We start from the raw sequence: 12,537 nt of genomic DNA on the forward strand, positions 1-12,537 counted from the left end.
GAAACACCTTTATTTAGCTGTGTTTATTGTTAATACAGTAAAGTACGTTTAGAACGAACACGCTTATAACAAACTACCGGTTAGAACGAACTGATTGTAAAGTCCCGATTTTCTCCCCTATATATTAGTAATACATTTTAATGTATAGAACGAACTATGTATAGCGAATTAACTGTTAAAACGAACCAATTTTGTGGTCCCAAATAGTTAATTCCAGTGTAAATAAGTGTTTACATAACGAACCGTGAATACCGGAAGCATTACGTATCAAACCAATCAGTGTAAAACGCTGCAAAGCCGTGGGATCGACCGCACGACCGCACTAAAAAGTTTCCGGATTAACCAGTATAACACTGGCTTTTTTGCCCCCGAACACTACCTCGAAAATCCAGCCGATGGACCAGGGAATAATCGCAAACGTAAAAGTGAACTATCGACGAGAGATGATGAGTGACATCATCAAGGCATTCGACAGTCAACAGGAGCACTCAGTTTCCATCTTGATTATCTCACTGCAGACGAGCAAGTTGTAATCACCGAACAGCTGACAGAACACGACATCGTTTCAGAGATTATCGGAAAACGAGACGGCCACAGTGATTCTGAACCAGAGGACGATACACAGGAGCCACCCGAACAGCCAACGCCCACAGCAGTTGAAACGCACAAGGCACTCGAGACAGTCAGACTGTTTTTTCAGAGCAAAGGAGATATTCGATTGCCAGTATTTGACAGCATTGCGGACATTGACTCGGCATTAGAAGTTATGCGTCCAACGCTAAGTAAACAAACCACGATTAGTGATTACGTGACGAAACGTGATTAGGTACATGTAATTCACTAAACTCTTTTGATGTGATCTTTCAGTAATGTTTTGTTGTATTTATTGATTGTAATAAATGATATATTTTTTATAAATGTCTTATAATCACCAAGGCATTTTTTAATTTTTTTACTATTATATTGAGTTCAAAATTCAAAATGGCCAACTTTCGGAATAAAAATGACCAACTTCTGCAAATGTGTACAACGAACTACTGTTATAACGAACCAATGAAGCTGGTCCCTTGCAGTTCGTTATAAGCGTACTTTACTGTACAATGTTTAATGCTCAAGTTATTACGTGATCCGAATAACAAAACCGTTATCCATGTTCAAATCCGAGTCGAATATTGATATTGAAACTTTACCAACAACCCACAGTGGAGAACTAGGTATAATACATTTAATACTAGTTTTAACTGTTTACCACATCCTGATTTACATATCATGTCGGTCTGTCTACAGGCGCGTGTGCAGGGTGGTGGTGGTGTGTGTGTTGTTGGTGTGTGTGTGTGTATGTGCTTGTTTATGTCTCTCTCTGTGTGTGTGTGTGTGTGTGGAGTGTGTGTGTCTCTCTCTCTCTGTGTGTGTGTGCGCGTGTGCGAGGCTGAGTGTGTGCCAGTGTCTGTTATGTGTGTGTGTGTGCGTATGTGTGTCTGTGTGTGTGCTGTCTGTATGTGTGTGTGTGGGGGGGGGGGGTGAGGGGGGGGGTTTACCACATCCTGATTTACATATCATGTCGGTCTGTCTACAGGCGCGTGTACAGGGTGGTGGTGGTGTATGTGTTTGTCTATTTCTGTGTGTGTGTGTGTGTGTGTGTGTGTGTGTCTCTGTGTGTGTATGTGCCTGTGTGTGCCTGTGTCTGTTGTGTGTATGTCTATGTGTGTGTGTGTACGTATGTGTGTCTGTGTCTGTCTGTATGTGTGTGTGTGTATGTGTTTGTCTATTTCTGTGTGTGTGTCTGTGTGTGTATGTGCCTGTGTGTGCCTGTGTCTGTTGTGTGTCTGTCTATGTGTGTGTGTGCGTATGTGTGTCTGTGGGGGGGGGGGGGTTGAAACCCCTGCTCAAAGTGTTCTTTTTTAATATACATGTACTAGTATTTTCCGCAGGAACATAACCGAAAACCGCTAGAGGTTTTACATGTCAGTCTAGACAACCCCTTCCTGCGCATGCGCCCGCCTCTCTATCTATCATAATAAGATAAACTTTAATAGTGGTCTTGATACAGATAACTATCACAAGTAATCATGATGCAAACATAAACAAAATTGTAATAAATTGTAAAATATTGATCTACTCATAATAGTAAAAATGGACATAAAAACATATGATCTTTTTAAGTACGAGTACTCAAATAAAATAATGATAATAAAAAACTAATTCTTAGCTTACCTATTGCAAACCCCAAACCAAAATTTGGAGCAACAAGATGACCAATATTTTTTGAAAATGGTATCTGGAACGAAACAAAAAGAACCAAATATTTTAAACGAAAAATGTCAAATAATATTGCATTTCCATATTTAACTGTTGTTGTGTAAAACAACAATAATAACAATGATTTTATATTAATATAACAATAATAACAATAACAATAATTTTATATACATGTAGAACATTGATTTAATCTAAATAAATTATAGAAATGTCTTATAAATAGTGAAACGTTTTATCTTTATTTATTCTAAGCTATTATGTTTTAAAAAATAAATAATTTACAATTGTCTCAATGGTGAGCAAACAAGGGTTTAGCTATCTAAAACGTGTGTACTTACAAAAAATAAAGAAATTCCAATCAAAAACATCCCAATCATAGCACTCAGCCATCTGTAACAAAAAACATTTTAGTTAAAAACATACCAATACGTTAAAGTCATGCCAAACACAGAATTGAACAACATATAAATAAGTTTTTTGAAAAGTGATTAAATAAGAAAACGTGTACAATGACAATTTCTTGAAAATTCCGTTTGTCACAATATTACATATTACATTATCTTTTCTTCTACATTCGACTGTTGTATCAAAGTCGTAGTCCTGCTGGTAGCAAGGAAGTAAATTGACCAATCAGTGTACAGTCCATGTTTAAAAAATAATGTTTCAATGGTTGGCAAGTAAGAAAGAAGATGTGTGTTGTTCTACTTTTATAGCAGCCCAAACCAGATTTTGAACAATGACTGTTACAAACAACAGCAAACACATTGGATGAAAACCTCATGAAATCATGATACCGTTATTAAATCTTGTTTTAGTAGAAAATTACTTTTTTCCAATAAAATATGGACCTCCTGCAGAAGATTGGAAAGAGACAATATGGAAAAATAATGTTCTAAATGTGGAATAAATTCAACGTGGTATCTTAAATATGAAAATCGTGACTCTCTTCTACCAATATTACAGTTAGAAGTTGTGAAATATGGATATATGCAAACCACTCACCTGCCCATCTTGTGTGCTAGAGGACCAAATATGTTTGTGCCAATCAAGTAGGAAACGCTAGCAGGAAGGAAAGCCACACCTATATGCAAACATAATTAAATATTTAAAGATTTAACTACACCACATTATATAGTCTTTATTACACATTACAGAACGCTCACTATCTCTCTGTTTAATGCTGTAACAGAACAGAACTTTATTTATTACACTCACGCCGTTCTGCCATAAGATATAAGAGTAAGAGAAACGTACCTAGTTAGATTTCGACAAGATGGTTTACAAGAGGATACAAACAATAGTGAATACATTTCATGATACACATTTAAATACATTTCAGGGTATAACAATTTAGAGAGATGTGTATTAACAATATAGATATATTCCGTGAACACGACTATAAATAACGACGGACAGAAGAGCTCACCCTGCTGCCACTCCACGGCATGCATCGTTTCGTACATCCAGATTGGCAGCGACGGCTCCATCATGGCGATCCCCATGTTGGCGAACGTGATCGATCCTAAATATTACACATACGTTTAGAAAACCCATGTAGAGCAACTATAATTGCATAACTTAAACACTGCTTTCATGTGTTATTTCTGTACTATTTACATGTGTTAATATATTGACATTATTTGCTATAAAGATATTGTGGACACCACAGAGGAAACAATGTTTAATCCAATCTGTTTCTCTAAATGACAAATAGTTACAATGCAGAGGCGAAATCGAGGGAGGGCCCTGGCCTGGTGCTTATAAAACCTTTAGAGTCTAGACTCGAGACTTTAATAGAGTCTGTGACACTAATGTCATGACAACGCCATACAAATTGTATGCGTGTGACGTAATTTTAGATTGAGTTTGAGAGTAGGTCCATGTTTTCTTTTTCCGTTAGTTCACCTCCTGCTAAATATTTCCTGGATCCACCTCTGTAATGATCAAATTTGTATCCATGTGCTGTATATGTCTATAGGATATCTATCACCTCCCTCTGCAGTTTACAAAACATTGATACGATAACTCGTAATACTAATGAATATTCATCTTCGACGTACCAGCAGCCAATAGGATATAGGGATCAGAGAGCAACTTCTTGAGCTGCGTTCCCTCTTGAGACTCCGGCTTGATGGACGGCTGCAGCGCGAACAACTGTAACACTGTAAGAAAAACGTATGCTACTAGTAAAGTTGTAACGTAAAATATAAATACATTTTTCGAACAAGAGACTCACTGTCTATCCTGGAGACTAATTTACAGAGCTATTTTAAGCTATCTTTAACAACATCGCATCTTTCTTTCAAGTGGGCCGGGACGTAGCCCGGTGGTACAGCGCTCGCTCGATGCGCGGTCGATGTGGGGTCGATCCCCGTCTGTGGGCCCATTGGGCTATTTCTCGTTCCAGCCAGTGCTCCACGACTGATATATCAAATGCCGTGGTATGTGCTACCCTGTCTTTGGGATGTTGCATATAAAATATCCCTTGCTGCTAATCGAAAAGAGTAGCCCATGAAGTGGCGATAGCGGGTTTCCTCTCTCAATATCTGTGTGGTCCTTAACAATATGTCTGACGCCATATAACCGTAAATAAAATGTGTTGAGTGCGTCGTTAAATAAAACATTTCCTTCCTTCTTTCAAGTCTTCTTGCATTGCACTGCGAGATCGCAAAGTTGCGAGAGTCTATTGAAGTAGATCACAGCGCTCTATCAAATGAGTTAACAACAACATTCCTACAAGATACTGCCAGTTGGAGTATTTTTATGCAAACACTACTACATAATATAGATACTTTCCCCGTCGAGCGAAACTAGATCCCGAAGCTATTAGCCAACGGCAGTTAAATTATTACAGGTCGTCCTGACTGGGTTATAATTAGTCCTAAAGTCGGCTCCAAATGTAACAGGTATATCAACCTTCTCTAAGGGGATTTGAACCTGGGACACTTTGCAGTTCAACACTACTAACTGAGCTATATATATATATTGTAGGGGAATGCGATATACGGAGAATACTGAAACCAGTTTAGTATTCCACCAGCAACTGTCTTTCTGAGATCAGAATCAGGTCATCAAATGATACTGAGAGATTCTACCATGGTAGATATACTTACCATGATCGGTTAAGGGTTAGAAAGAATAATCTGAATACCGAGTTGGTATTTGCACATTTTGTAACGGATGGGGTGGTGGGAGGTGGCAATGTCGAGTGGTTGCTATCGATCTTGTGATGTCAGTTTTGAAATTGTCAACAACTGAAGCTGGGTTTTTAAAATTTTGTTTTCATGTAAAACAAATTGTCTTATATGTCATTTGAATATGCGAGTGTTATGATGCTATACTTTAGCTATCCTCACTATCACCCACCCCCAATATGCGATTACTTCGGAACATTTGAAGTATTTCCGGAAATGCTTGCCAGGACTTTAAGGTTGTATGTTAAGCTGTTATAGCAGTCAGTGTTCAGTTATAACCCTGCGTGAAAACCTGTCGCTTCTAGAAGTAAGTGCAAACAGTATTATAACGTGGCCGTCGGCTCCAAGAGTTAACAGCAGCTGCTGCACACGTGGTGATTATGCATCTGCACGCATGCTCCCACGAGCGCCGCTTCCCGACAGCACCTGGGAAATCAGAGTTAACATGGACGCCGTCCCTAGGTCGGGCTTCCAACACGACGAGTAGGGACGATCGATCGTCGCTTCTCCCCGCCACACGATAGGTCGTCAGGAACTGTACACACCGTCAGCGTCTTTGATTAAATAATGGATATTAATATAGTAAAATAATACCAGTGCAGCAATATTAGCGCATGTGCGTAAAAAACTGCTACGTCATTAATGGTTATTTGTCTATCCATATCTGGTAATCAGCTGGATAAATATCTGTACATTCGACGTGTTTGTTTCGCAATGGGTAAACAGTCGGTAGTGTTTGACTTGGCTTATAATTATGTAATTTTGTTAATATAAACTGTAAATCATTATACATTGTAAGCTAGAATGTATTATCAAATAAAAGTACAAAAAGAAATCTCAGTAATGCCGGTCAAGAAGACGCACTCAACACATTTTATTTACGGTTATATGGCGTCGGACATATGGTTAAGGACCACGCAGATATTCAGTAAGGAAACCCGCTGTCACCACTTCATGGGCTACTCTTTTCGATTAGCATCAAGAGATCTTTTATATGCACCATCCCACAGACAGGATAGTACTTACCACGACCTTTGTAACACCAGTTATGGAGCACTGGCTGGAACTAATTACATATACACCACAGTGTGCGTGCGTGCGTGCGTGCGTGCGTGTGTGTGCGCAAGTATGTGCGTGTGTTTAAAAAGAGTTTTAAGTACTTTAGATAAGGTGGATTAGCTTTTGTTAGGAAGAGGGTAGGATAGAAACCAGATTTTGTGTTAAGTCATCATTGAGCGACCCATATCAAAATACTTGTATGCAATGTCCTATTTGTGGGAACTACACGCAAAAGACCACTAGGGCTTGCATTCATTCATTCATTCATTTTCATCGGTGGGCCCATTGGGCTATTTCTCGTTTCAGCCAGTGCTCCAACTGGTGTATCAAAGGCCATGATAAATACTATCCTGTCTGTGGGATGGTGCATATAAAAGATCCATTGCTGCTTATTGAAAATGAGTAGTCCATGAAGTGGCGACATCGGGTTTCCTCTCTCAATATCTGTGTGGTCCTTCACCACATGTCCTACGACATATAACCGTAAATAAAATTTGTGTGGAGTGCGTCGTTAAAATGTCCTTCATTCCTTCATTCATTTTGGTTAGTGAATGGCCGATGACAGAAGTATTCTTAAGGAATAGTTTGTTGCAAACAGTAATAAACTATAATTAGGATATATAATTTTCAAAATGTTCTTTAAATATAACACATATTCATCAGAACATCCCATTTCTGTATGACTATTTGTAATTTTAGGTCTGCTAATTTACAAATATGTCCATCCAGGTTGTTTTAATGAACAAATATTTATCAAAAGAACATAGACTGTACTTCCTATTTTCGTATGACTATTTGTTTATTTCCACGTCTGATGTATTTACGTTCTTCCAGGTTGTTTTAATTAACACATATTTATAAAAAAAACACAGACTGTACTTCCTATTTTCACATGACTTTTTATTTCCACGTCTGATGTATTTACGTTCTTCCAGGTTGTTTTAATTAACACATATTTATAAAAAGAACACAGACTGTACTTCCTATTTTCACATGACTTTTTATTTCCACGTCTGATGTATGTACGTTCTTCCAGGTTGTTTTAATGAACAAATATTTATCAAAAGAACATAGATTGTACTTCCTATTTTGGTATGACTATCTTTATTTTCATGGCTGCCGTACTTACGTCCATCCAAGAAAGCCAGACAAGCTAAAATTAAGAAGGGCGCTTCTTTACCACCGGCAAACTCGAACATTATTCCTCCAAACGGCGGACCAACTGAAACAAAAAATACTATACAAGTACGGAACAGAACAGTGCAGAACTTTATTACACCCAGGCCGTTGGGCAACGGAAAATGGGGAAACATGAACAACAATGTTTTACATGATAAGATAGGAAAGGTTCGATATTTATTATAGTAGAATAGTGACATAATTGCATCAACTTTGTAGTCTATGGCTATGGCTACTTTTAGACACTCTGGTTATGACACGTACGGTGTGGGATGTAGGTAGACTAGGAATCAGTTTTAAAAGTGTCCTACATTTAAATGCTTAAATCTTTTATCCATATAAATAAGAATTTAAGATGTTGGTGAAACGTACATATGATATCGTTTATCTAAAATTCCAGTTACCGCCAGTTGTATCCGAGTTCCTCCCAGTACCACACTGGCCAATACTCTGATCATGGCCCCGTGCTTATAACATATATAGAGTCTAGACTAAAAGTCTAATACTTTAACGCCGTACAAAACAAGTATATGCTTATGTCGTCATTAGAAATGTGGCATAGCAAAGGCCGTGGTATGTGCTATCCTGTCTATGGGATGATGCATATAAAATATCCCTTGCTACTAATGGAAACATGTAGCGGGTTTCCTCTCTAAGACTATATGTCAAAATGACCAAATGTTTGACATCCAATAGCCGATGATTAATAAACCAATGTGCTTTAGTGGTGTCGTTAAACAAAATAGTTCTTTTTTTTTCCTTTAGAAATTTGAGTTTAGACTCTTAAGGTTTTATTAGCACGGGTCCTGGAACCCAATTAACATGTTGGTTAAATGGTTTTATATTGAGAATAAACGAAGAAAATTATATAAAACAAAACAAAACACAAACCAGAAATAAAAGATGCAAATATTAAAATGTTTCTTACTTAACACTCCCATGGCAAGACCACCAAGCGCTATCCCCATAGCATTACCACGCTCTTTATCATCCGGGTACCGATCTGCAAGCATTCCCATTCCTGAAAGAAATGCCCCATGTAATATGTATAAAAATTAACACGTTCAAACTATTGTCTAATTGTCTTAACATATTGGCAGTCACTGTCCGGGTTGCACACCGCCATTTACTTCTATATAGTTGGGTTTCAAAGCAATGACCATATCGGAATAAAATCTGTACAACATGCCTCAATGTCGAGAGAACTATTAACTGTCATTTTAAAGTACAAGTGCGAGATAACCTGACATTGACAAAAGCAATATACGTTGGCCACAACTATTTTGAATTAACCCGTTACCTCCCAAGTGCGAGTCCAGACTAGTGGGGTTTTTAAAACTTATTTTCGTGCTTATATCTAGTTTAGGTTCAAGCACGCTGTCCTGGGCGCGCGCACACACACACACACACACACACACACACACACACACACCTCTCAGCTATCTGGGCTGTTTTTCCAGAACAGTGGGTTAGTTTTAGTGAGAGAGATTTATGGGATATTAAACGAGCTTCCATTTCGTATCATGTTTATGTCCCGATTGAAATAATTTTCAATTGTCACGAGCTTTAGCAAGTGACAATGAAAATTATTTCACTCGGGACATGTAGTGGTCTTACACCTATCCATTGAGTCGATAAAACTCTCTGGATAGGAGCCGGTACCGGTCTGCAAACCCAGTACCTACCAGCCTTGTGTCCGATGGCTTAACCACGACACCACCGAGGCCGGTTACCCACTTCAAAGAAATATACAAAAAGTGTGTGATTTTTACTTTAAAAGGGCCCCTTTTCTAGCTGGAGACGACCCACATATTACTGCCTAGATTTCTTTTTATTTTACAACGGCCCTCCCAGGCTAAGCTAAGTAAGGCCCTCTAAAATATCGTCAATCTAAATTCAGTATGAATCTCCACACAACCCGTGCCACTTCGTGTATGTATCAAAATAAATAAATAAATATATCCGTATTCACCGATGAATTAGGACGTGGCTAAGCCGTGACAGTGATAAATAATGGGGGGTCATTGTTTTTAAGACAGCGCAGTAACTGGCCGCAGTATTCCATCAATTTTATTTTACGATCTGTGGCCTCGCGTTGGTCATGTCGCATCCATCTATTCCGCGCCACTGGACTTGATGATCATCGAACATCTCAATTACATCTGGGATCTCCAACAACGCCGATATGAATAATCTTTGCCTTTTAATATTTACAAAACTACACGACGCCGATGCGACAGTTTAAACGGATTTGGCTGTTTATTGTTATCCTGACATCTTCGGCATTTAGTAGCACGTGTATCACATAATGTGTGCTATTATATTAAAACGATATGGCGTATTTCCAGAACTACATAACTTAAAGAAGTATTGACAAAATAACATTTAAGTGCTTAATTTAGATAAAAGCTACAGAGATTTTTCATAAAACCTAGAAATGGGTGAGTTGATAATCCTTATATTAAACTCATAGGCGTCAGATGATGTTAGCTACTATGTGGGAGTGGGGACGTGTGCAGGAATTTATACAGGGTGGTCAAGACTGTTTCTACTGAGAGGGCAAGCCATGCTCACCCAGAAAATATATGTAAACAAGACAAATCGCTTGATCAGCCAGCCTGGGGAAGGTATATATATATATATATATATATATATAATCAGCCTTTCATCTGGGAAGAATCGTCATTGTCAGAGTTAGAGGTTCACTTGCGATGCCTATGTCATGTTATTTTCAAAATTTAACTTTCAGCCATTTGAAATTATTGAACCAGCGATGTGTATTAGCTGGTTAGGGCGGAGAGAGGTTGTGGTCGGTTGTTCAGACTGTTTACAAAAATTATATCTACATTCACAACAATGGTGATTTGTAATAATTATTATATCGGTGGGTGATGATTATTGTTTTCTGTGTCCGAAATCCGAATTAAAAACATCAAGGACAGAGAACAGAGTAAGTACCAAGAGGCAATATATATATATATATATATTTCACGGGCTTGGGAAGGTGCCAAAAGGTTGGGGGGGGGGGCACATACACGTATATATATATATATATATGAAACCATTACTGCTGCTACAAAGTGGTGGGTGAAGGGCACATGCCCCCTTGCCCCTTCCTCCGCTTCCTACGCCAGTGTATTTTCCTAACCACAGTCTGGACCTGTCCAAAATTCCCGGCAGTCGTTCTGTGTGGAGACCACGTCGAGTTGGAGAGAAACAACAAAATGAACTGCGAGGCGAGCGGATGCGAGAGAGCGCCATTATTGAGTTTCTTTCATTATATTTGAATTTCTCGGCGTTCATAAAACCGGCTTCCTGTCGCGGAGTTCCGCTAATGCTCGTCACATTGATTCCCTTTTATGGTTCAATAAAGCTCTACATCTTTAACCCGGAGCCATTATTTTTCTTTTCTCACTTCCGGTCTATATGCCCATCACATACATGCCGGTTAATCACCATATCTTTTTTTTTTTAAATCACTTCCGGTCTCAATTCTATTATTCAAAGGTCAGAGTTTACCACGCAAGTTTTTTAAAGTTTTAATTCGGATCGATTAATAAGTTTCCGTTCATGGATTTACCGTATCGACGTAAGACCCTGATGCGTCATTATATACCAGGTACGTGGATTGTGTCTGATGGTATTTTATGATTCAGAGCTTGATGTATCGCTATAGCATGCGGCGTTACACAATAGTAAATGATGCACACCATTACCTTAGATGTTTTGGGTGGGGTTTTTTTTTTTTTTTTTTTTTTAAATTCCTTTTTCTTTCTTTCATTTGTTTTTGTTTGTTTGTTGTTCTGTTTGTGTTTGCGTTGTTTTGTTGTTGTTGTTTTTCGCAGTCCGTTAAATATGAATTCATTTTTAATTTTAATTTAAAAAAAAAGTATATTTGATGTTCTCCTCATCCGTGAAATTTCACCTTCTTCCTGCTCCTTATATTCTATAATACTTAAAATGCTGTTGTTGAGACAAATAATTTTATATGTTCGAGTATTTAAGAGAAAGCTTTTTAAAATTAAAAACATGCTCATGTGTAGTAGGTCTCTTTTTGTTTTGTACATGTGCATGATGTGTTGTATATATTGAACAAAATGTATTTTCAGAAAATAAAATGTAACCCACATTTTTGTAATATACATCACACAAAATGAATAACTACATAGATCATCATCATCTGAATAAAGTCCAACACCTTGGCATGTCATGCTCCTGTAATTCGTATATAGTAAATATATGTCGCCCACGTAAAGTGGTAAAGAGTATACTCCAATTTAAAGTGTTGCACATACTGAGTTACTTGCTATAACGTATCACGTTATTGTTTATCTTCCTTGTTCATATGCTCGTAAAATGTTGAAAACAGAGGCATTGTCTACCGTCTGTAAATTCAGTTTTAATGTATAGGCCTACTGACGAAACAAAAGTTTCTGTACTTGTTTTGCAGAAGGTATATGTTTAACAGAATAAAATATCAAATCGTTTTCAAGAGATTATTTATTTGAGGTTCGTAAAATTACGAGACGATTTATACATGTGATCACATTTGACAAATTTCAACGATTTACAAACTTTCAGTTGGTTTGAGGCTATTTTATTTTGGTGCACAGAATGTTTTTTCGAGATTATTGTTTTACCGCTTACCCGCAACGCTGGAACAGGACGATCCGATGCCTTGAATCGTGCGAGCAACAAATAGTACCGCATAACTCTCACCAAAGGCAAATACTGAAAAGACACAAATAAAACTGCAAAATCAAAGTTAAAGAATACAGCATATAAGTTTTAAACAATACCAATACTGAAAATGTGAAGCAACCGTCAACCCACCTCCAACATATAT

The 12,537-nt window shown here is 37.9% G+C and overlaps 1 protein-coding gene across 1 annotated transcript in view; it reads right to left on the minus strand.

Annotated features, from left to right (window-relative positions):
• LOC121384107 (synaptic vesicular amine transporter-like) overlaps positions 1-12,537 on the minus strand; it is an 83,583-nt gene that overhangs the window by 9,625 nt on the left and 61,421 nt on the right. Inside the window, exons 5-12 of the mRNA XM_041514341.1 lie at positions 12,339-12,422; positions 8,620-8,712; positions 7,642-7,734; positions 4,320-4,421; positions 3,686-3,781; positions 3,262-3,340; positions 2,598-2,649; positions 2,215-2,278 (exon numbers count right to left, since the gene is read on the minus strand). Of these exons, the coding sequence (XP_041370275.1) occupies positions 2,215-2,278; positions 2,598-2,649; positions 3,262-3,340; positions 3,686-3,781; positions 4,320-4,421; positions 7,642-7,734; positions 8,620-8,712; positions 12,339-12,422 (663 nt within the window). The remainder of the gene's footprint in view (positions 1-2,214; positions 2,279-2,597; positions 2,650-3,261; positions 3,341-3,685; positions 3,782-4,319; positions 4,422-7,641; positions 7,735-8,619; positions 8,713-12,338; positions 12,423-12,537) is intronic.

This window comes from Gigantopelta aegis, chromosome 10, assembly GCF_016097555.1.
Source record: "Gigantopelta aegis isolate Gae_Host chromosome 10, Gae_host_genome, whole genome shotgun sequence".
Classification (NCBI taxonomy): domain Eukaryota; kingdom Metazoa; phylum Mollusca; class Gastropoda; order Neomphalida; family Peltospiridae; genus Gigantopelta; species Gigantopelta aegis.